At 33.9% G+C, this 26,648-nt stretch overlaps 1 protein-coding gene across 1 annotated transcript; it reads left to right on the top strand.

Annotated features, from left to right (window-relative positions):
• Nucleotides 1–924: 924 nt before the first annotated feature.
• Nucleotides 925–25,332, top strand: LOC120135585 (serine/threonine-protein kinase ATM-like). The gene is made up of 9 exons (XM_039151848.1): nucleotides 925–1,024; nucleotides 1,185–1,288; nucleotides 20,963–21,103; nucleotides 21,595–21,684; nucleotides 23,025–23,071; nucleotides 23,157–23,256; nucleotides 24,281–24,412; nucleotides 25,108–25,198; nucleotides 25,307–25,332. Exons 1-9 carry the CDS (start codon nucleotides 925–927, stop codon nucleotides 25,330–25,332), a joined length of 831 nt encoding a protein of 276 aa, XP_039007779.1.
• The last annotated feature ends 1,316 nt before the right edge of the window (nucleotides 25,333–26,648 follow it).

Below are 26,648 nucleotides of genomic sequence, written 5' to 3'. Positions count from 1 at the left end.
TTTTAATTGTGTGTCATATTTAGGAGTCGTATTTTAATTCCCCCCCCCCATTATTTTCATCATTCCCGCTTCTTCCCCCTTGATAATAAGTTTGAACCTTGAAATTATTTCAGGTTCTCACAAATGACTCAAGATGTGGAGATGAAAGAACAACCAGCTCATTCCAATTCCGTTACTTCATCTTCTCCATCCACTTTGCACCGTAAGCTCACTCCATCTATGCATCTATAACACCCATATTCCCCCTCCCGTATTCATATTTTTTACGCTTGGGGGTAGAACTTTGATTTGCTATTTTCTAATGTTTCTGAACTGGGAACTTGTGGGATTTCTTGGATTTGAATAAATTCTTCTGGGTTTATGTTAGATTTGAAGGAAATTGCGTTTTAGACTAGCCAATCAAGATGGTTTCAATCCATGAGCCATATAAGGCTGCAAGTTTCCCTTTTGTCTTTCAAGTTAATTTGTTTAGGGTTTTTAGTTTTTCACGGAATTTGATCGGATCCTGGTAGATTTGGAAATTGATTCGTTCGTATTCTTTACAGAGTTTTTTCCCGTCAATGACCAAGATAGTGGGAACTTTAGGTCCATGGTTTCGACCTGTTGATGTTATTTCTGGTTGTCTTAAAGCTGGAATGTTTGGTACTGTATTTTCAGACTCACTTCTTTTTAGTTACTACTGTGTTATTGGAAGAAATATTTATTTATTCGTTTGTTTTTGTCTTTCTGTAGTGGCTAGGTTCGATTTCTCGTGGCATGATCCGAAGTGTCATTAGGAAACTTTAGAAAATTTAAAGGTCGCCGTTAAGCTAACTAAAAAGCTTTGTGCCGTAGGTTATTTATATATGGATTGATTTTTGTTCATTTTTGAACTTATGTTTATTTCCTTGAAAATTTGATCTGTCTGAATGTTTCCCTGAACCAATGTCCCCTGCCCCTACATCTCTTTGTTCTGAACCTTTACCGGTTCGATCCCTCGGTCCGTTTTCTGGTCTGGTTATTTGCGTCACTGGCTTATCTAAAGGTTAGTTATTTTTGGTTTGATTGTTTTGGGGTACTTCTTACAGTGTACTACTGTCTGAGTTTGATAAAAACTCGTATGATTTCGAGTCTAGGTACTTTGAATTTTGATTGAACTCATCATGTTTTTCCATTACATGTCGATGTTTCTCTTTTGCTTGCAGAAGCAAGGAGACAATTCGTGGAGGCAACAGAGAGATTAGGTGGTCAATACAATACTAGTTTACATCCTCAATGCACCCATTTGGTGGTCCAAATATCCTTTCTCGTATTGTTTGGTTTTAAATCACTTAGATTTTAGCTTAATGTGAGACTTGGCTGGCTTGGGATAAAGAGAATGCATATGGATATTATATGTCATGTGATGATAATAAGGTTTCCTATTATCTTGTCTTTGTATTGTCTCTGATGCTGCAAGTGCAACTGTTATAATGAGCCTTAATATTAGTTACAATGTTAGTGGACGCCCCAAAAAAATCACGAATGTGGTGGACACCAGAACTTCATGAAGCCTTTGTTGAAGATGTCAACCAATTGGGATGCAGTGAAAGTGTGTTACTTTCATTTCTCATGAAACTTTTTCCAAAATATGTTATGTTTTAATTTGTTTGGTATTTTCAACTTACAGGAGCTACTCCAAAGGGTGTGTTGAAGCTTATGAAAGTTGAAGGCTTAACAATTTATCATGTTAAAAGTCATTTGCAGGTGTATAGACTTTTCTATTAGTTATTAATTTATATATATATATATATATATATATATATATATATATATTAAATGTGTACACAAAGGCTTGGATTTGATTACCCTTTAATCGATATCTTCATTGCAGAAATACAAAATAGCTAGATACAGACCAGAGCCATCCGAAGGTATATGTTAATCTCCCTTTAAGTTTCTTCATTTTCCTTAGCTGTGTTACTTCTCTGCAAGCATGCATCTATTGTCTTTGTTTCTTTATTGGAACTTATATATTTTTTAAAAGGGTGTTCATTCCTTGATATTTGTTCAATGTTTTCTCTTTGTGACTTATATTGGGGTTGAGATGGATATTTTGGAGCTACATAGTCCAACTTGGCCTCATCAATGAAGTGGATATCAGTTTTAAAAAATAGTTAATTGGTTCCAGAATCTTTAGCTATCCAGTGAAGATTTATGATGCATGTCTAGCTTGCACTCGATAATCTCCCATCCCATACTAATATAATGAAAGTTATTGCAGTCTATGTGAATGTTGATATTTAAAAAAAAAATTGATTTTTGGCTTTTTGTTGGACTGTACATGGATGCTTAAGTTATCAAGATATGTGCGTTATTTTTTAGAGATGGGATTTATCTAAATTCACTTAGACCAGGAAAGTTTAGTTAAATGCCCTCATTTGTTTGATTGATTAAGGATTTTCAGAGTTCAAACTCACTATGTTACTCCTTATAATAATTGGAATATATAACTAATTTTGGTAAATAGATATCAATCACCTTTTCCTCTGAGCAAAGTAGAATTCAGTAGCACGTTTGTTGCAAGTTTGAATGAAAATCATCATTATAACCGAGAAGGATGAGTGAATTACCCATATGTAAATAGAAGTATCCCCTTAAATAACAGTGTAACTGTGAGAAATGAAAAGTAAAGTTTTTAAAGCTTAAGATACCTTTACCACAAATTTACTTGATTTTTCGTTCTTTTCATATTACTTAGTGATGAATGATGACTTGATAACCATAAATGAAAATGTTTGCTCTTTAAAAATGTTTGGACTACTTTATGTTCTCACCTGAAGATAGTTGATGCTTGATTAATATATGCAAAGTATTAGTTCTTATATGTCATCAACAGTTGGTTCAAATAAAGAGTGGAAACCAAAGGTGATCAACTCTAATTTTGGGAAGGGTTCGGGAACAAGCTGGTGCATCTGATGTTCCTACTAGTTCAGTTAAAGCTAATGCTCATTCGCAGCCTGTTTCAAGAGTTGTCAGCTTTGAAGAAGCAACTTCAAAATTGCAGAAGAAGCTAGGGGAGTTGTATACGTCAACATGTTTGATATTCGCAAAGAATGGGTATCTTATGTGGAAAACTTTATTATGCCGTGATATTTTGTATCGACATATGATTACAATATTTTTGATAACTTAATGTTAATATATTGTATGCAAATGGATTGCTTATATATAATATGATATATATATTTAGTATTATGAGGCATTAAATGTGATTTAGTTTGATTATTTGTCAATCTACAATATATATATATATATATATATATATATATATATAAAATTTACGACATACAATCACGACACACAAATGTGTGTCATCTTTTCTAATAACTCGTGCTTCAATGACACCCAATGTAAGTCATAAATGTGTGCCATAAATTTATGACACACAAATGTGTGTCGTCTTCATTTATGACGGGGGCTTCAATGTCGCGCAATGAGCGTCATAAATGCGCGTCATAAATTTATGAACCACAGTTACGCATCATCTTAAATTCATGTTGGTGGCTTCAACGATAGGCAAATGTGTGTCATCCTTACCCATAGATGACGTGCAATGCGCATCATTAAAGGGGGTTTTCTACTAGTGGATGTTGTTTTGCACGATTTAATGATACAAGTAGGATTTGGAGTTGAAAAACGATCGAAATCCATCAAAAATACGTTGATTTGAGGCAAATGGAGAGTTTAGAGAGAGAGAGGGACGAACAACGGCTTGAGAGTTTTTAAGAGTGTTTGAGAAAATAAAAAAGAAATAGGGTTTTTAACCAAAAACCCGACGGATGCATCAATGCATGGCATTGTGCATCGTTGCACATTCAAGGAGTGAATCGGTGCATCTTCATGATGTATGGATGCACATTCAAAGGGATGCATTGATGCACATTCATAGTGTATCGATGCATTATGCACAAAAATGTCAAAAATCCGTTTTAAACACTTAAAATGCTAAATAATTTAGCTCTAGTGGTATTGACAACTCATATATTGAAAATTAATCATTTTCAATCAATCAATTTAATCCTTAAAATACATTTGAACATAAAATTAATTTTCACTAAGAATCATAAACTCCCCCTAACTAATAGCAAATAATGCAATCAAAATAGTTATAAGCATTTTTTTTATTTTTAAAAATGCTAAAAATTATTTTAAACACTAAGTGAAGATATGTCAGTTAAACCTAATTCTCTCCTAAGTGTCCAAAATCTTTCTTTGTCTAAAGGTTTTGTAAAGATATCCGCTAATTGGTGCAAAATATCAACAAATTATAGAACTACATATTCCTTAGCCACATGGTCTCAAATGAAGTGATGTCTAATTTCAATATGCTTAGTTCTAGAGTGTTGGATGGGATTTTTAGTTAGACAAATAGGACTAGTATTGTCACACTTGATAGGAATTGTACTTACTTTAATTCCATAATCAAAAAGTTGTTGTTTCATCCATAAAACTTGTGCACAACAACTACCGGCTGAAATGTATTCCGCTTCAGTGGTAGATAATGCAACACAATTTTGTTTCTTTGAAAACCAAGAAATCAGTATATTTCCAAGGAATTGGCAAGTACCGGAGGTGCTTTTCATATCCAATTTGCATCCTCCATAATCCGTATCAGAGAAGGCATGCAAGCTAAAGCTAGAGTCTCTAGGATACCAAAGTCCTAAACTAGGAGTGTCCTTAAGGTATCTAAAGTTTCTCTTAACAGCTAGTAAATGTGATTCCTTAGGACATGATTGAAATCTAGCACATAAGCAAACACTAAACATAATGTCCGATTTACTTGCGGTTAGATAAAGCAAAGAGCCAATCATTGACCTATACAATTTAACATCCACACATTTACCTCCTTCATCTTTGTCAAGCTTTGTTGATGAACTCATTGGAGTGACATGAGGTTTCCCATTTTACAGTCCAAACTTCTTGGCATATCCTTGACGTACTTAGCTTGATTTATGAAGATGTCATCTTTTCTTTGCTTGATTTGGAGTCCCAAGAAAAATGAGAGCTCCCCCATCATGCTCATCTCGAATTCACTTTGCATTAGCTTAGAAAATTTTTGGCAAAGAACATCATTAGTAGAACCAAATATTATATCATCAACATAAATTTGAACTACTAATAAATCTTTACCTTTATGCTTTAAAAACAATGTAGTGTCAACCTTCTTTTTTGAAAAACCTTTTTCAATTAAAAAGTTTGACAATCTTTCATACCAAGCTCTAGGAGCTTGTTTTAAACCATAAAGCGCTTTTGTCAATTTAAAACATGATCTGGAAATTTTGAATCTTCAAAACCAGGAGGTTGTTCCACATACACTTCTTCTTTTATAAAATCATTTAAAAATGCACTTTTAACATCCATTTGATATAATTTAAACTCATTAAAACATGCAAATGCTAATAACATTCTAATTGCTTCCATCCTAGCTACAGGAGCATATGTTTCATCATAGTCTATGCCTTCTTCTTGAGTATAGCCTTGAGCAACAAGTCTAGCCTTGTTTCTCACTATATTACCACTTTCATCAAGCTTATTCCTAAATAGCCATCTAGTACCTACAATAGATTTATTACTAGGCCTTTCAACTAATGTCCATACTCTACTTTTCTCAAATTGATTCAACTCTTCTTGCATAGCCATAATCTAATGTTCATCATTTAATGCTTCTTTAATATTCTTAGGCTCTATGTATGAAATAAATGCAACATAATTACATATATTTCTAAGAGAAGATCGAGTTGTTATCCCTTTGGATGTATCACCTATTATTTCACCATCATGGACATAGTTGTATTCCTTTGGGTAAGAGACTTCCCTTTCTTCAATGGTTGGATTCTTGAGAGGATCTTGAGTTTCCTCATCTTTCGTTTCTTCATTTGATGATGGTTCTCCAACGTCATGTCCAATGTCATTTATGTTTATAATACCTACATCATCATTCACACAAGAATCCTTCCTCGAAATGAGATATTCATCGAAAACAACATGTATAGACTCTTCTACAACTAAAGTTCTTTTATTAAATACTCGATAAGCTTTAGAATTTAAGGAATAACCCAGAAAAATTCATTCATCACTTTTAACATCAAATTTGCCAAGATTGTCTTTACCGTTATTTAAAACAAAACATTTACATTCAAAAGGATGAAAATATCTAATGTTAGACTTTTTTTTAAAAAAAGTTCATATGGAGTTTTCTTCAAAATAGGCCTAATCATTACTCGATTAATAACATAACAAACGGTATTTGTGGCTTCCGCCCAAAAATATTTTGGCAAATTGTTTTCACAAAGCATGGTTCTAGTCATTTCTTCTAAAGTTCGATTTTTCCTGTCAACAAATCCATTTTGTTGAGGGGTTCTAGGTACTGAAAAATTATTGCTAATACCGTTAGAATTACAAAATTCAGTAAATCCAAGATTTTCAAATTTAGTTCCATGATCACTCCTAACACTAGTTATAGAGTAACCTTTTTCGTTTTGGATTATTTTTGAAAACGTGATGAATTTTTCTAATGCTTCATCTTTAGTACCTAAGAATAGAATCCAAATATATCTAGAATAGTGATCTACCAATACAAATGCATATTGTTTTCCACTCAAGCTAGTAGTTCTAGATGGCTCAAAAAGATCTAAATGGATCAATTGTAATACTCTACTAGTGGATACGTCATTAATGGATTTAAAAGAAACTTGCTTTTGTTTTCCTTTAGCACAAGCATCACAGATTTTATCATTATCAAATTTTAGCTTTGGCAACCCTTTAACTAAGCCTCATTGAATTAGTCGTTGTAAAACACTCATACTAGTATGTCCTAGTCTCCTATGCCATAACCAACTATCATGCTCATCTTTAGCAACTAGGCATAAATTAGTCATATCTATAGAATCTAAATGCACCATATATATGTTTCATATTCTATGACCAACAAGCATAATCTGATTAGATACAATGTCAATGACTTTACAACCATTAGTTTCAAACATGACATTGAATCCCTTATCTCATAATTGACTAATACTCAGTAGATTATGATTTAATCCATTCACATATAAAACATTCTTAATTTGTATGGAAGAGGTATTACCTATAGTGACTATACCTTCAATGTGACCTTTTGAATTGTCACCAAAAGTCACTTCTCCTCCTTTTTTACGTTAAGCTCTATGAACCGGCTCTTGTCTCCGGTCATGTGTCTTGAGCATCCACTATCAAGGTACCATGAGTTTGAGTTTGTTTCCCGTGCCTTGTAGCAATGCTCCTTTTCCTACAAACATAGATTAATTCCTAATTTTTGGTACCCAAATTCTTTTGGGTCCATATTCATTAGTTTCCAAAACATAGTCCCCTTAGGTATCCATTTGTGTAGGATATCCTTATCTTTATGAGTTCTTTAGGAACCCATATACTTCTAATAATTTTTCCATTAGAGGTTCTTCGGGGACCTCTATGATTATAGTTTTTAAAACTTTTTCTAACAAAGTTAGAGTTTGAACTTTCTCTATTTCCAAAATGTTTTGTTAGAACTTTATCAAAAGAAGCTTTAAGATCATCAGTTTTCTTTTGATGATCATCATGAACTTTTGAAAGTAAGTTATGCAAATCATTATTTTTCTTTTCAAAACATCAATTTTGATTTGCAATTCTTTAATCTTACTTTCAAGCTCATTGTTGGTTTTGGACATAAGACTGTTTTCATTTTCTAATTTTGAAATATCATTTTTGTATTTTGAAAATAGAGTCTTATAATCCGAAGCCAACCCATTATAATCCTCTAATAACTCATCATAAGATAAATAATCTAAATTGAATGAGTTAGAGGTTACCTGAGAGTTTTCTTCGATAGCTATCAAGCACAAGTTTGCTACTTCTTGTTCCTCTTCATCGGAGCCTTCTTCATCGCTCCATGTAGCTACATGAGTCTGGTGTTTCTTCTTTGATTGACCCTTTTTCTTTAATTGAGGGCAATCATATTTGACATGCCACGCTTTTTGCATTCGTAGCAAATAATCGGGTCCTTCTCCTTTGGTTCAATTTTGAAGCCTTCATTTCGTTTGATTTTTCTTCCTCGGTTGGGCCTCATTAATTTTCTGAACCGTTTGGCAAATAATGCCATTTCCTCGTCATCGTCGTCTTTATCCGAATCACTCTAATCTTTTGTGGATTTGAGAGCAACTCCAATGTTCTTCTTTTTCTCCTTTGATATCTCATCAATCTTATTGAGGTCTACCTCATCTTGAAGCATCATTTCATGAGTGAGGAGTGAACTGATTAGTTCTTTAAGGGTTAAGGATTTTAAGTTATTAGCCTCGATGATTGTCGTCTTCTTTGATTGCCATGATTTTGGAAGTGAGTAAACCAACTTCATCACAAGCTTTTCATTTGGAATGATCTCTCTATATGATTTGAGCACATTGACAATCGTGGAAAATCTATTCGTCATAGCTTTGATGTCTTCATTCGGTTTCATCCTGAAATTTTCATAGCTATGAGTTAGAAGACTAATTTTAGATTCTTTTACCTCGTCGGTGCCTTCATGAGTGACTTGTAGTTTGTCCCATATTTCTTTGGTGGTTGTACAAGATGAAACTCTTCCATATTCATCTGGTCCAAGAGCAAAAAAAATAATATGGATGGCTTTGGAGTTGAGCTGGAATATTCTTGTCTCTCCTTCACTCCACAATCTTGGATGAGTAGAAGGTTTGATGTATCCATCTTCTATGACATTCCATGCTCTCATGTCACTTGCTTGAATGAATTACATCTTTCTATTCTTCCAATAAGCATAGTTAGCTCCATTGAAGAAAGGAGGCTTGTTGATGGGCATTGAATCGAGAACGAAGTCGGAGTTTGAAGTGTTGGCTATTGATGACTTGAATATCGATATAACTCTTCCTGAATCAACTCAAGAGGTGATTAAACCTTCAAATGAGTGAGGCTATGATACCAAATTTTGAGTTAATCGATCGACGAATATAGCCAAGAGGGGGGTGAATTGGCAATTAAAAATTCGGTGGATGCTTTTGCAGAAAATTGAAAATATTTGCATAGCGATTTAGAGTGGTTCGAATTTCTCAACCAAAGTCTACGTCCACTACCCTAGCTATTCACACTAAGGATTTTCCACAAATTTACTAATTTGTCTTTCTTTTGAGGACAAAGAGTAACCTTACAAATCCCTCAAGAATTATACCCCAAATTCTTGAGAACACTCTCTCCCAAAGAGAACAATACAAATTTTGCAAACTTACAAGAAAATCCTCACAAGGCAAGAAGTTCGCATAATTCTAGAACAAAGAAAGAACACTCAAGAATAATACAATTGAGCACAATAAGTGTTCTTGAAAGCAAGGATGAATATTGAATGAAATTTGGCTTGAAATTGCTCAAACTTGAGGTTTGATGTTTTCTCCTTGATTCTTTCTTAATTCTTGTTTCTTGTTGTTTCTTATTATGATCAATGGCTCCAAAGCTTGTTTAAATACTCCTTCAATTGATTCTGAATGTTGGGGATGATTAGTGAAATCAATAGAGCCGTTTAAGTGTGAAAACAATTAATAAAATCAGTTGGGAGTGTGTATGCATCGATGCATAGTCAAGGTGCATCGATGCATCAAGTGTAAAATTCAAATATTTCGACCGTTGGAACACTTAGTGCATCGGTGAACCAAGGGTGTACCGATGCATAAAATGCATTCGATGTTTCAAACAAGCCTGAGTGCATCGATGCATGGTCTGTGCATCGATGCATAAAATACATTTGATGTTTTCATAAAAACCTGAGTGCATCGATGCATGACAGTGCATCAATGCATAAAATGCATTCGAAATGGTGTGTGCATTGATGCATCAATGAGTGCATCGGTGCATCCCTTCACAAATTTGATTTTTGGCTCATTTTTTGTTCGAAATACTTTGTGAAAATTGTTTCAAAAATATTTAAGTATAAAACACAACTTTACACTTTAGTAAGGATTGAAATTGAACTTTGAAAGACTTGGAGTAATATTTTGATATTCGAATAATTATATCGAATATAATTAGAAAATCTTTTATAAAATCTTAAAATTCATTTATCTTAATTTGTTATATCGAAACATAAAAATGTTTTTAACAAAACATAGTAGAAAAATGACAGTAACGTTTTTTGTAAAATCACTTAGCTACCCTCCAACCGTACACCAATATGTAGTTCCCTAAAACTGCATTCACAAGGACTTACCTTATATCCAATAGGCATAGGAGCCAACCTAAGGGAGTACCCTTTAGCCGAAGTGTAGGAGCCATGATAACCCCGAAAAAATGTTGTATTTTTATGCCTTTTTACTTAGGTTATTGTTTGTTTTAAAGACCATGTCATAACATTTAGATTGCATTTAGGTCATGTAGTTATATTTGCTGGTAAAGTCTTGTTGCAACATTTATTTGTTGGAAATCGGTGCTCCTGAAGGAAAGGTCTTGCTCTCATGGTGTTGTGCAAGTGAGAAAAACTTAAGGAGAAGATGTGGTCGCTATAGCAATTTGGAGAATGAAAGCTGAAAGAAATGTCGCAGCAAAGATTGGACAGTAGAATCTGGAGAAAAAAAGACAAAATAACAAAAAAATCTTTGCCAAGTTGTTCAGCCACACATGACTCATTACCTTTGTTGCAATTTTTGGGACCACCTGCCATCCTAACCGCCCATTCACGTGAGGATGATGACACCTAGGATACAAAGGGAATTTAGGGCCTAAAACCTTAGAAAAATTCCCTCTATAAATACCAAAGGGTGCCCTACATTTTAGAGGATATTTGGAATGTGACCTAAGAGAGAGAAGCGGGTACAACCAACCTCTATTTTCCTTCCTTTTTATCCCTTTTTCGTTGTGTCCTCCATAGTCGAGCTTCGTTAGCGGCTAGTTCCTCAAGAGAGGCTAGCTTGCTAAGGCGGTTTATGGAGGTGGAGCTAAGTGTTACAGCATCAGCTCATTGGGAGTGTTTTTCTCCTTATGCTTTAATTTTCTTATCTTATTTGGGCTTATACTAAACTTGAATGAACTTAGTCATGCCATGAACTAAATTATTTGGGGTTGGATTTATTTTGGTTGTTTATATTTTATATTAATGAATGGTTAAATGTCTTTTATGTTTAAATGTTGTTTTGCTCATTATTTTCATTTTGATACACTTATCATTGTAAGAGATTTTGATAGATTGTCGTTTCCTATAGCATAGATGCCTAGTATCGAGAAAGCTAGGCTAAATCTACATGAGCAAGGGAACTAAACCAGGATGGTAGGGTTTTAACATGCCTTAGAGATAAGGAGAGGGTTTTAAGTGACTAAAAGGGACAAGACTTAGATGATAGGCTAATGTTGTATTTCACGCTGAGAGGTATTATCGTAACATTAGTTTTATCAGGTTTCTTGCTAGAGATAGTTTAGGAGAATTTTCTACAAATCATGTCAGCTATCATACTCATAGGAGTATAGACCATTCTAGGCATATAATATTAGTTTCCATAGTAATCCAGCCAATTGCCCCCGGAGAAGCTTGATTGTGTGAGGTTGTCAGTCTTATCTCATTTTCCAGAGTTCAATTTACTTTTGTTTTAGCACACTTTTGCAATTTACTTAAATTTTTGCCTCAACATACTTTTACAATTATGTTAAACTTTCACCACAACAATTTCATATCACTTCACTCGATCACTTGCCACAGTATTTCCATACACCATATACATACTATCCGCCACAAAATTTTATTCATTTGTTTATACCATTATGTATATATATTTAGTTTTAGTTTGTGACACTCCTTCACTATAGATTGCTTAGAAATTTCCCTACAATCCCTGTAGAGACGATACTCACTTACTACTGTATTACTTGCATCGATTATGAATGTAGTATCCCAAAATACGGGTTAGTGACTAAATTGTAAAACTTTAGAATTCGGTGATTAAAGTAGAATGATTGAATAGTTTAATGAATTATCTGGAAGGATTGTTAGTAATTATTAAGTGAATTGAAGGGTATGTTTGATTGGGAAGAATGTATAGTATATGAATGGTTTGATGGTGGGGTATGATTTTATTGGAAGAAATGAGTTAAATAATAAAGTAGTATGATAGTGAGTGTAATAAAGATAAAGGATTTGTATGTTTGGCGGAAGTAAGAATTGACAGAAAAGTTGAAAATGATAAGGAGGGATAAGTATAAGGGATATGAAAGGAATGTGAAAGCATCAAGGAAAAAGGTAATGGAAGAATTAAAGTAATGAAGTAAAGTTTATGATAGCACAAAAGATTTATTGAAGAGGTGATATGTGAAAATGAATAGTAGATATGTAGACAGTATCTTATCTCCTTGTGCAATGAAAATTCGAGGACGAATTTTCTTAAAGGGGGGAGATTTGTAACATCCTAAAATACGGGTTAGTGACTAAATTGTAAAATTTTAGAATTTGGTGATTAAAGTAGAATGATTGAATAGTTTAATGAATTATCTGGAAGGATTATTAGTAATTATTAAGTGAATTGAAGGGAAAAATGGTCATTTGACCAATAAATAAATTAAAAGGTGATAAGGATGAGATATATACACGTGAGAAATGAGGGGGAGAGGAAACAAAGTTTCCAGAGTTCTCTTTATCCTTCTCTTTTCTCTCCATCGTGAACCAAGCTAGAGTAAAGGTGAGTTTTCTGATTAGTTGGTTATTTGATAAATTAAAGGTTAGGTTTTGAGCATTAGATGATAACTAAGCTTAAGGAAAGCTTAAGTTGTCTTATAATCAAAAGATGGAGAAGTTATAAGAGATTAAAGAAAATTAGTTTTTAAATGAATTTATGGAAAAGAGTTGATAAGTTGAATTTGAAGTTAAATTTGACTTGTCATCATGCTAATTAAGGAATATGAAGTGTTAGAATTGTATTTAGAACATATTAAAATTTGAGTATGATTCTTGAATTACATATGAGGGATAGGATTTTGAGGTTAAAGATGATTTTCATGGATATAAGTTGGTTTAAGTAATGATGATTGGGTTTAATGACATGATAGGGGTTTAAAAGAGAAGAATTGAGTGAAGAATTGATGATTTTCGGACTTAAAAAACAATTTTTGGGTTGTGTGTATCGATGCACATTCAATGTGTATCGATGCACTCTCAAATAAATGAATATCGAATGCAATTAGTGCATCGATGCATAAGGAGTGCATCAATGCACCTGCTTAAAATACAAACATCGAATGGGATTTATGCACCGATGCATAGATAGTTCATCGATGCACCCGTCAAGGGATGCATCGATACATGGTGTAGTGCATCGATGCATACCTTCATTAAAAGATAAAAATAGCTTTGTTTTTAGCCTAAGAAGTGATAGTTTAGAATATATCAATTAGTATATTGATATATATCAATGTATTACTATGTAGATTTAGAACGTAATCTCGTTCCGGAACAATTGAAGGATTAGAATCGAGTCAAAGCAAGGCTAAGGTGAGTATATATTATAAGTATGGTACAATGGAATAAGACTTGTGATAAGTCTAATTCCTATGTTGATTTTCATAGCACAATAGTTATGGACATGCATACATGATAATTATTATGATACATTCATAAAGTATATATGTTCATATGATTTGATAAATGATATATGTGAATAGATTCAAATGCACATGTGATATGGTAAGTGATATGAGTTATGTGATCACAAGAGAAATGACATGAATACATGAACATATGAAACATAAGAATAATGCCCATGGTATACGATATGAGAGCTATAAGTATAGTTGGCATGCCAAGAGTCGAGGGTTTTACGTGGTCTTTCGGGACATATATGTATCCTTAGGAACATTTACAGGGTCTTTTGAGAAAGATTTGATCCACTGAAATATGTATATGGTTCTTAAGGAGCGGTCATTCGGGACAAATACAGTACATAGGTCCTTCGGGACAAAATTTCATAGCCCTTAGTGGGACCCCATACGAGCTGTGGTGACAGCAATAGTGCACAACTTCAATGTACTCGAATACCTTGAGTTTTTAAAAATGTACATAGGCCTATAAAAGGTTGTGAAAGGTAATTGCATTGTTATAGTTATATGTTACCATATTATTATTAATTACATTGAATTGTATATGACATGATTGAATGGATAGATTGCATGTTCATATTCATACGGAATGCATTATTATTATATTTATATGTCTCACTAAGTCTATGACTTAGCGTGTAAGTGATTTACATGTAGGTACCAAGAATCAGGAAGAGCGGAAATAGGGTGACAAGAACAGCAGCACTGCTAGAAAATCAGATCAGAAGTAACGGATAAAGTATGTCTTTTATCGTGTATAGTGTTGGCATGTAAGAAATATGTCTGTTACGAATGCTCTGATTGATTTAGTATTTTGTGGTTTCTTTTATGTAAATTAATGTATTTGGTTTTAATGAAAGTTTAAAATTTCTCTGTTTTCTTTAAGTGTAAAAGTTTGAAAAGTCAATGTGACACCTCGAACTCATATTCGGGTCGGATATGGGTTAAGGGTGTTACATTTAATGGTATCAGAGCTATGGTTTAGTCGATTCTCGGCATAAACCAGAGTCTAGAATGTCCTATAAAGTATTTATGCCAACAAAATAGTGAAAACTTCTGATTTGATATAATAATAAGTATGTTGTTTTGCTAATAGAATGATATGGTTATGTTCTTATAGATGTCCGGACATGGTAGCTCTAGAAGTGAAGCATGAGATGATAGACCCGCTAAAAGTAGTAATTCACCTGCTCTGGCCAAGAAAGGTGAAGAACAAGCACATTCTGGAGTGCATGTAACTGATAAAGATGTGTTCTTCAGAACACTGGACGTGGTATTGGCGCGTTTTCAATCTTCTGTTACTTCAATTTCGAGAATGAATGTTGCAAAGGAGTTGAAGGGTTTAGGAGCACCAGAGTTTAAAGGTGAAGCCGAAGAAGGTCTTATTGTTGCGGACCTTTGGCTTAATGATGTAAAAATTATATTAGATGGTCTCCACTGTTCTAATGTAGAGAAGTTAGATGGAGTGGTCTCCTTGCTTCGTGGGAAAGCAAGAATCTGGTGGACAAACGTCACTCTGAGAATGACAAGTGACCAAGTGACCTGGTCGTTGTTCTTAAAAGAGTTTAAACACAAGTATATATGAGACTAGTTTATCAGGAAAATAAGCAAGAATTCTTGAACCTGAAGCAATTGGACCACACTGTATATGAATATGAGTGTGAATTCAAGAAGTTAAGTCGTTTTACGGCCGAGTTAATTCCGACAGAAAAAGATTCGTGTGAGTGGTTTGTTGAGGGTTTGCACCCAAGGTTAAAGGAGATGCTGATAGTATTGAACTTGTCCTCATTTCAAGAGGTAGTAAATCGTGCTAAAACCTTAGAGAGAGCTCAAAATGAAAGATTTGGGAATCAAAGAACCCAACCATCTAAAAGAACTGGGGCTTCATCAAGTTTTGCACCACCTAAGAGAAGTAGAGATTTTGGGTTCTGACCTTAAGCACAATCAGAGTCGATGGCATCCGTTGCAAGAGATTCAAATCAGATGAGAGCTAGACAGACTCAATCTGTAGGGTCTGGTGATAGACGAGCACAGCAGAGTCAAATTAGACAATGTGAAATTTATGGAATGAGTCATAGCGGAACGTGTATGGTAGTTATTGGAGCTTGTTTTTGATGTGGTGAAGTGGGACATTTCATGAGAGATTGTCCATTGGGAACAGGAGAACCAGTACAGTCGGAGCGATCTGCTTCAATGTCTCAAAGAGGAAGAGGTAGAAGAAGAGGTAGAAGTCAACCTGAATCCTCTACTCAACAGGAAATACGCTCCACTGCTCGAGTGTATAATATTAATACTAATGAAGATTTTGATGATCCAGACATGATAACAGATACCTTTTTATTATGTAATAGATACATTATGATATTGATTGATCTGGACTTGCATATTCATATATTAGTAGTAAATTGATGTGTAAATTGAGAATTCAATTAGAAGTTATTTATAGTGATGTGGAAGTGACAAATTTATTAGGGTACAGTGTTTGGATAAATAAGATATGTTGAGAATATTCCATTAGAATTCAGAGAATTGAATTCCCTGTTAATTTGATGGAATTACTATTCAAATAATTTAAAGTAAGATTGGAAACTATAGAGTTAGAGGATCTCTATCGTTCTGAAATAAAGTAGTTTATTTATTTCAGTGACAAGATAAGGTAGAAGGAATGAGTGTTATTAGGGGAATATTAAAAGAACAAGTGATGGATACTATCATTTTGGAGGAATTGGAAAATATGTACATCAGTAATCAGTTTATAAGACAAAGGTAAATGGAATGTTTGAATGCGAACCAAGGAAATTGTATTATGGATAAGTGAGAATGAAGGTTTGATAAGTTAAGGAAATAGAGGACGAACTATTTTTGATTGGGAAGAATGTATAGTATATGAATGGTTTGATGGTGGGGTATGTTTTTATTGGAAGAAATGAGTTGAATAATAAAGTAGTATGATAGTGAGTGTAATAAAGATAAAGGATTTGTATGTTTGGCGGAAGTAAGAATTGATAGAAAAGTTGAAAATGATAAGGAGGGATAAGTATAAGGGATATGAAAGGAATGTGAGAGCATCAAGGAAAAAGGTAATGGAAGAATTAAAGTAATGAAGTAAAGTTTATGATAGCACAAAAAATTTATTGAAGAGGTGATATGTGAAAATAAATAGTAGATATGTAGACATTATCTTATCTCCTTGTGCAATGAAAATTTGAGGACGAATTTTCTTAAAGGGGGGAGATTTGTAACATCCCAAAATACGGGTTAGTGATTAAATTGTAAAACTTCAGAATTTGGTGATTAAAGTAAGATGATTGAATAGTTTAATGAATTATCTGGAAGGATTATTAGTAATTATTAAGTGAATTGAAGGGCAAAATGGTGATTTGACCAATAAATAAATTAAAAGGTGATAAGGATGAGATATATACATGTGAGAAATGAGGGGGAGAGGAAACAAAGTTTCCAGAGTTCTCTTCATCCTTCTCTTTTCTCTCCATCGTGAACCAAGCTAGAGCAAAGGCGAGTTTTCTAATTAGTTGGTTATTTGATAAATTAAAGGTTAGGTTTTGATCATTAGATGATAACTAAGCTTAAGGAAAGCTTAAGTTGTGTTATAATCAAAAGATGAAGAAGTTATAAGAGATTAAATAAAATGGGATTTTAAATGAATTTATGGAAAAGAGTTGATAAGTTGAATTTGAAGTTAAATTTGACTTGTCATCATGCTAATTAAGGAATATGAAGTGTTAGAATTGTATTTAGAACATATTAAAATTTGAGTATGATTCTTGAATTACATATGAGGGATAGGATTTTGAGGTTAAAGATGATTTTCATGGATATAAGTTGGTTTAAGTAATGATGATTGAGTTTAATGATATGATAGGGGTTTAAAATAGAAGAATTGAGTGAAGAATTGATGATTTTTGGGCTTAAAATACAATTTCTGGATTGTGTGTATCGATGCACATTCAATGTGTATCAATGCACTCTCAAATAAATGAATATCGAATGTAATTAGTGCATCGATGCATAAGGAGTGCATCGATGCACCTGCTTAAAATACAAACATCGAATGGGATTTATGCACCGATGCATAGATAGTGCATCGATGTACCCGTCAAGGGATGCATCGATACATAGTATAGTACATCGATGCATACCTTTATTAAAAGATAAAAATAGCTTTCTTTTTAGCCTAAGAAGTGATAGTTTAGAATATATCAATTAGTATATTGATATGTATTACTATATAGATTTAGAACGTAATCTCGTTCCGGAACAATTGAAGGATTATAATCGAGTCAAAGCAAGGCTAAGGTGAGTACATATTATAAGTATGATACAATGGAATAAGACTTGTGATAAGTCTAATTCCTATGTTGATTTTCATAGCACAATAGTCATGGACATGCATACATGATAATTATTATGATACATTCATAAAGTATATATGTTCATATGATTTGATAAATGATATATGTGAATAGATTCAAATGCATATGTGACATGGTAAGTGATATGAGTTATGTTATCACAAGAGAAATGACATGAATATATGAACATATGAAACATAAGAATAATGCCCATGGTATACGATATGAGAGCTATAGGTATAGTTGGCATACCAAGAGTCGAGGGTTCTACGTGGTCCTTCGGGACATATATGTATCCTTTGGAACATTTACAGGGTCTTTTGAGACAGATTTGATCCACTGGAATATGTATATGGTTCTTAAGGAGTGGTCTTTTGAGACAAATACAATACATAGGTCATTCGGGACAAAATTTCATAGCCCCTAGTGGGACCCCATACGAGCTGTGGTGACAGTAATAGTGCACAACCTCAATGTACTCGAATACCTTGAGTTTTCAAAAATGTACATAGGCCTATAAAAGGTTGTCAAAGGTAATTGTATTGTTATAGTTATATGTTACCATATTATTATTGATTACATTGAATTGTATATGACATGATTGAATCGATAAATTGCATGTTCATATTCATACAAAATGCATTATTATTATATTTAAATGTCTCACTAAGTCTATGACTTAGCGTGTAAGTGATTTACACGTAGGTACCAAGAATCAGGAAGAGCGTAAATAGGGTGGCAAGAACAGCAGCACTACTAGAAGATCATATAAGAAGTAGTGGATAAAGTATGTCTTTTATCGTGTATAGTATTGGCATGTAAGAAAATTGTCTGTTACGAATGCTCTGATCGATTTAGTATTTTGTGGTTTCTTTTATGTAAATTAATGTATTTGGTTTTAATGAAAGTTTAAAATTTCTCTGTTTTCTTTAAGTGTCAAAGTTTGAAAAGTCAATGTGACACCTTGGACTCATATTCGGGTCGGATATGGGTTAAGGGTGTTACAATGTATACTTGCACAGAATTACATGCCATAACACATACATTTACATACAAGCAAGCCACCTGGGGAATGTCTCAGGTCCATAAGGACTTACCCTATACACATTGGGCATAGGAACCATCTTAAAGGGGTGCATTAGGATCCACAATATCTTACCCTAGGCCCATTGGGCCTAAAAACATACCCAAGGGCCACCTTAAGTCCATAAATATTTTCCAGCTTGATTAGAGCTAAACTTGTAGAGATTTCATATCGCATCCCAAAGAGTTCCCCAATAAAACATTTTAGATAGTATCATAAGAATCAATAAAATATAAATCAAACATATTTATTTTTTTTGTAAAATCGGTAAATATAGAACATGTATTAGGCAAACATAGTTTATAATCAGTAAATTAGGAATAATGATTTCATTCACATAAATCATTCATAAGTAAAACCAGATAAAATGATAAAATTTCAAAGCAAATATAATAGTCATGTGCACATGACAATTACATAACAAAGAAGTAAGTTCAAGCCATTGTTCCATCTCCCATTCTGTAAGGTTCCATCTCATTTGAATATCCCAAAACCAACCTGATGCACTCCTCTTCCTAAACTCTGCAATCATCCCTTATTTATTAGTCGATAAAATGAACAGTCTAGGAAAAATGAAATTTCAGTGGCACGCCATCTAACCAAGCATCGTGCCAAAACGAGATAGATTCACCATCACCTACTCTAAGTTGTACATTACCCCTAAAGCAATCTCTAAAATTTTCACTCAAAAAATAGTTCCTTATTACCCCCTTCCAAATCTATGAAGCTTTTGAGGGACCAAATTATCCAATGCAAAGGATCTTGGATCAAGATTATTAACACAACAAATTACCTTTTTCCACAAAGTCTATTTCTCACTAACAAACTTCCACATCCATTTTCCCAAGATAGCTATATTCAAGAGGTCCAAATAAGTTATTCCAAGACTTCTCAACTCCTTCGATCTACACAACAAGGATCATTTTACCCAATGTATGCTTCTTCTCTCTTTCGAACTTCCCTATAGAAAATCAACCATAATGGAATTCACTTATTCAACACACAAGAAAGAAATTTAAACATTGACATAAAGTAAACTGGCAGAGAACATAAGATTGGTTTAATCAACACTACTCTTTCGGCTAAGGACAATATCGCTGATTTCCAGCCAGTAAATTTCTTCTAAAACCTCTAAATAACAGGTTCCCAAATCAACGTCAAATTCCTCTTAGCACCTAGAGAAAGTCCCAAGTATTCCGAAGAAAACGACCTCACCAAGCATCCAATAATATGTGCCTAGTCATTAAGGGTTTCTGCCTCTAAATTGATTCCATAAATCTTACTCTTCACCATATTCAAACTTAGCCCATACATCATTTCAAAGATAGTAAAAACCCTACTGACATTTCTCAATTCCCCAATTGAAACTTTGCAAAAAATTATCTGATCATCATCAAATTGTAAATGTGACAACATGAAAGAACTCTCTTGATTACCAATCTCAAACCCTCTAAATAACCCAGATTCAACAACCTTTGATAATAATAAATTCAACACCTCTCCCACTAAAATAAAAAGCAGAGGGGAAAGGGAATACCCCTGGCGAAGCCCTTTAGAAATCTTAAATTCCTCCGTAGGAGACCCATTAACTAATGGATATAGATGTCGATGACAAGCACAAATCAATCTACGAACACCATCTATTCCAAAAACCCATCATATCCATAATTTTCATCAAAATTCCCCAATCAACTAAATCATATACTCTTTTAAAATCCACCTTAAAGACGACACCCTTCAACCCCTTTCTTCTCCAAAAATCAATCCCCTCATTCACGAAAAATGAACAATCCATAATTTGTCTCCCCATAATGAAAGTAAATTGGGTAGAGCCAATAATTGCGTCCATACAAGCTCTCAACCTCCTCGATAAAACTTTTGAGAGGATTTTATACAGTCCTCCTACAAGACTTATGGGCCTATAATCCTCCAAGCTCTCTCGATAAATGCTCCAAAAGTGGTTGAATGCTTGGGTTCTGATGGTCACAAATACAAGCAGCTTGCAAAGTCTGGGAAAGATGACCTAAGACAAGATGCTGTAAGAATTTTTCTCTATCCCTCTGTTTTGGTATCTTGGTGAAACAACAAATCATAAAATATTGCTCAGACTTAAAATCTTAAGATACCATCTTAGAGATCTACCTCATCACTCCATTTAGCATTAAGTATAAAAAAAAGTTTATGCTAATGTCTTCTCCAGGTGAAAATCTGTCATTTTATTTGGCCAGAAAACGTAGGGTAATTTATTTAGGACGTGTTTTCAATTTCATAATAGAGTTGATGCTCATAGCCTTAATAAACATCATGTAAAAGTTCAGTTAAATTAGTCTTAAGCCTTATTTGAGAACATGTTATGATATTATTTAGGTTATGGAAGAGCCTTTCTAAAATTGTTGCAAGAGCCCTTTATATTGGATGGTAGCCCATGTGGTGCATCATTTGAATTAAACATAACTTTGTGAATACTTTTTATCGAGGCCATCTTTTCTGTCAAAAAAAAAAAAAATAACTTTGTGAATACTTTTTTAGGTTATGGAACAGTTTTTTGGACTAGTAAATACTTTCCTACATAATCACCGCGATACATGGAAAAGGAGATTAGTCATACGTACATACAAGGTATGTTCTCATTTCCTTTATAGCAAGAATGAAATATTAGAGGACACTGGTTTAGCTTAAGGTTAATTTTCAATTTGGCATCGAAGGATTGCCTTCTTTTCCCATATTTTCGAAATCTTGGTTTAAATGATGATTGCTCATAAATATCCTTTTCTGTAATTATGAAACATAAGAACATCTGATATGGCGTGAAAGGTACTTATATTAACTACTATATAACATATTATGTAGTACTCCCTCCGTCCCACTGAAAGTGTCCATCATTGACTTCCAAAAAGTACAAAATTTTAAGCTTTGATTGTGATTATTTTAAATATTTTAACCAATTAAATTTTATAAAATATATATTTAAAAACTACTTGATTTAAGGTTTTTAAAATATATTTTTTCATATTTTTATCAATAATAAATTTTAAATAATGAAGAGTCAAAGTTAACAAAAAAAAGTCAATAGTGGACAAATTTAAAGGGACTGAGGGAGTATTATGTTCTTTTTCCAATTAGAATTTCATAAGAGATGCTAGGTTGCCTAGTATTAGTTGTACAATTTCATTCTGTTTTGATGATCTTTCAATCGTTTGCAATAGAGCTCATACAATTAACTTGATCATATATACTTGAAAAGAAAAAATGGTGGTGAGAGATGCCAGAGAGGGGGAAGTTGACGATTCTTCTTGAAGAACTTGAATGATAATAAGTTCTGTTTAATTTTTGGCTCTATGGTGTTTTCGCAATATAAATCATGGAGGATGAAAAAAAGAATACCAGTGCTCTCTAGCTCTGTATTTAAGTGCATATGTTTGTGCATTTTAATAAAAGATAGATTTCTTTCAAAATTAATGCATTGTTATTTCTGAATTAGGTTGTCCCTTTCACTCCAAGTACTGGCGTTCTTGAATGGGTTGATGGCACGCTTCTTCTTGGAGAATATCTTAAAGGAAGGTTTGTTAACCTACAACTAGTTCTGTATTTAAGGACGTGAGCTTTAATGACTAATATCATTGATTTTCAGCAATAAAAAAGGTGGTGCACATGGTCGCTATGAAGCAGGAGACCGGTCATATTTAAAATGCCGAGAACACATGTCAAATGCAAGTTGCCTGCCCCTTTTATTATTTCATTAATAACAGTAGTTTAATTTCTGTTGCTGTAAAATGCTTACGTAGAATGTGTGCTCATCCCTTCTTCTGCTCTATCCCTTTTGGCATAATTAATTGGGTTATTTCTGTGAGTTCGAAATGTTTTAATAATCTGAAGGAAACATCTCTAATCCTTCTTCTCCATGGAGATAGGCAGGTGAAAAAGAAAACCTTCGTGATATTGTTTTTATTTGATGATAGGAAAAAGACAAGCGCAAAGCCTTCCAGGCAGTTTGTGAGAACTTCAGGTTTGAACTTTGGATTGTAAGATAACTAATGTTCAATTGCTATGGTTTCCATATCCTAATGTACTTCAGGTTTGACCTTTTGCAGACCTGTCATGCATTACTTTTTTCTGGAGAGATTTCTTCAACCAGCCGATTGGTTTGAAAAAAGACTAGCGTACACTCGAAGTGTAGCAGCTACTTCAATGGTAGGCATAATCTACTCTGCATTATGTTTAATTATCCTCTATTCATGTTAACATTAAGAATTACTTCCCCCCTGTTATGCCATCCAACTATTCATTTTTTAAGCTTATTGGACATTATCCAGTTAATCCATACAAATAGTTGGAAAGATAAAGAATGAACTAAAAAGGTTATTTTCTGTATCTTTTACACTGATAAAGTCTAAAGATTTTAGACAGTTGACAGAAAGTGCTTCTTCCAGTTATAGCTTCAAAAGACTTTTGAAATTAAAAACAGAAGCCCTCCCTATTTTCAATGCAGGAGTTATGAATTCTAAAGGCATTTGGGAAGAGATACGAGTCAAACGTGACAAGGTACCATGCCACAAGCTTATTTGGTTTCCACTTCACATCCTGAAATTCAGCATTATTACTTGGTTGGCAATCCTGGATAGACTCCCAACTAGGGAGAGGCTTATTCGTATGGGAATTACCACTGTTGGTTCTTGTGTTTTATGCAATGATGCCCTTGAATCAAGGAATCATTTGTTTGCTGACTGTGCAATGGCAGCTTCTCTATGGAAAGAAATTTTGAACCTCACTCACTTGGCCAAGTATCCAATGTCATGGGATAATATGCTTGCATGGGCTTCTACAACTTGGAAAGGTAAATCTCTCCTTACTTCCATCATGAAGATTGCTTGGTGTGCTTTCATTTACATTGTTTGGGAGGAAAGAAATAAAAGACTATTCCAAGGAAGGGTTCGAACAGTGGGAGATATGTTAAGCTCCATTAAGGAGACTGTTGGTACTCAACCTAGAAATAGAGATCTTAATAGACTTGATAATGTTAATACTTTTCTTTGTAACAAATGGGGTATAGGCTAACCATTTTTGTTGTAAATAGCATGTCTTTGATCCTTGATTGGGATGCTTTGTACTGGACTCTTCTATTGGATAATAAAATTGTACTTATCCAAAAAAAATATATATATAATCTGCTTTTGAACATTGGGTTGCCAAAAATGGGTAGTTATTTCTGTTTCAGGTTGGTTATATTGTTGGCCTTGGAGATAGACATACTATGAATATTTTGATTGATCAGGCCACAGCAGAAGTTGTTCACATTGATCTTGGTGTTGCTTTTGAACAAGGTTTAATGCTGAAGACACCAGAGCGGGTAGCTTATACTATAGTTTAGCAATCTTTTTCTTCTCCCGTTACTTCTTTCAATTATTGTTAATAGTAATTGGAAATCTGAGAAATAAACTTTACAACTTATACAGTACAATTGCCACTACCCTAGGAAACTAAATTACACGAGCTTAGGAGGAAATCTTTCTTAGGAGAAAACTGAAATTTAATTGCCAGTATCAACTAAATAAGGGAAGAAACACAACTATTCTAAAGCTGTAGAAGCTCTGTATAATCTCAGAAAATCCCTTGATTTGAATCAATCAAATCAGTTCCTGAAAAGAAAATCCTTGAGTGATATGACCTGTCGGTCATTTTATAAGGACTGGTTACCTAAATATGCACATTAACATGGACCAACTTTTTCTCTATTGAAGTAAGATTTCAGAGCTTGCCATTCTTCTCGTTGTTTAGATGGTTGGTCTCAGTTTGATTTGAGGTTTTAGAGACAGAAAATGTGCTATGTTTTCTCCAGGTTGAGGGAAATGGTCTTTCTAGTTTTTCTGTATCTCTCTTAGGATCAGCCAGAAAATAAATGGCCAGATTTCAGCAACTAAATATGGGAAGAAACACAAATATTTTACATTGTACAATCTCTGTTGATAATATAGGTATTTAATTCCTTTATTTGAGTCATCAAATTTTAGCAACCCTCTCCATTCATTCCTGCAACTGTGCCAGGTTCCATTCAGGCTAACAAGAGACATCATCTATGGCATGGGTGTTACTGGAGTGGAAGGTGTTTTCAGAAAATGTTGTGAGGAAACTCTCTGTTATGCGAACAAATAAAGAAGCTCTAAAAACTATTATCGATGTATGGCTTTTTTGCACAAATTTCCCACTGTATTTATCCTTTTCTAATGATGAAAATGCTTTGCAGGTTCTTATCCACGATCCTCTTTATAAGTGGGCTTTATCACCCCTGAAGGCTTTGCAGCGTCAGAAGGTATTTTCTCGAATAATTTTTTTCCCACTTATACAATTTTGAGTTCAACATTTCTTTATTTTCAATATAGAAAAGAGTGCAACATTTCTTTGGTCAAGATGAATGAAGAGTGAGATAATGGACATTGACAAAACCCAACATATGGTTTGAATGATAGCCCAGATACATAATGGTTGCCATCTATAACAAATAAATTGATCGACTCCCATGCCTCCATATTGTATTTTATGTCTGGTTGGTAATATTTCTGTATTCAACTCAGTTAAGCAGCATGTGGTAATATCTAAGTAGACTAGTTGGTGGCTGATTCATAGAATATGCTGGCATGCTTTGTCATCGGATTCGGAGCACAGAAAAGTCAAATTTTGAGGAACTTGGTGTGAGTTTTAGAGACTAATCTCTCTTGAATTTTTATTTTCTTCTCACTTTATTTACAAAGTAAAATCTGCTCTTACTTATAGGAATCTGCAACAGAAAAATCAAACAAACTAATTCAAATATAAAATTTAAAAACTAAACCTAACAGCCTAATACAATACTTAGGGATTTTTAATTGACATAATCAATAACCAGCACTCCCCCTCAAGTTGGGGAGTATGCATTGTAGAGCCCCAGCTTAGATGTAAGCTCATCAAAGGTGTTTCTTGGAAGTGCCTTGGTGATTATATCATCTAGCTATTGGTGAGTAGAAACGTAGTTAAGTTTAACAGTCCCATTTGTAACCTTCTCTGAAATGAAATGGCGATCTATCTAACTCCACATGCTTCGTCCTATTTTGATACACCAGATTCTTTGCATTACGGATAATCAATTGATTATCACAATTGAGGTCAAACCTGGTGTCATGATTCAACCCCAATTCTACTAACAGTCGTTGTATCCAAATTCCTTAACAAAGCCCATGAACAAAGGCTTGAAACTCAGCTTCTGCACTGCTCCTTGAGACCACATTCTGTTTTTTACTTCTCCACTTCACTAAGTTGCCCCAAACAAGAGCACAATACCCGATTGTTGACCTCCTGGATGTGAGTTCACTAGCCCAACTTGCATCTATGAAGACTTCAACCTTTATGTTTGAGTTTTTCGCAAAAAAAATTCCAAAACCAGGTGTCATTTTCAAGTATTTTAAGATCCTGATTGCTGCCTATAGATGTTCCTCCTTAGGATCACTCAGAAATTGACTTACGATGCTCATTGATAAAGCAATATCTGACCTTGTAAGAGATATATAAATGAGCTTGCCTACTAATCGCTGATAGTGTCCCTTGTCAACTGG

The sequence above is a fragment of the Hibiscus syriacus genome, unplaced genomic scaffold, assembly GCF_006381635.1.
Source record: "Hibiscus syriacus cultivar Baekdansim isolate YM2019G1 unplaced genomic scaffold, ASM638163v2 tig00110610_pilon, whole genome shotgun sequence".
NCBI classification, from domain to species: domain Eukaryota; kingdom Viridiplantae; phylum Streptophyta; class Magnoliopsida; order Malvales; family Malvaceae; genus Hibiscus; species Hibiscus syriacus.
The sequence above is the reverse complement of the archived record's forward strand: the minus strand, read 5'-3'. Positions and strand labels throughout refer to the sequence as shown.

Excerpts from the sequence above, each read along its gene's own strand:
- LOC120135585 (XM_039151848.1), top strand. The coding sequence starts at position 925 with ATGTCCCCTGCCCCTACATCTCTTTGTTCTGAACCTTTACCGGTTCGA. Across the intron at positions 1,289-20,962 it reads TGGTCCAAATATCCTTTCTC|TCCTCCTACAAGACTTATGG; the intron begins GTATTGTTTGGT and ends GATTTTATACAG. Across the intron at positions 21,104-21,594 it reads ATGACCTAAGACAAGATGCT|GTTATGGAACAGTTTTTTGG; the intron begins GTAAGAATTTTT and ends ATACTTTTTTAG.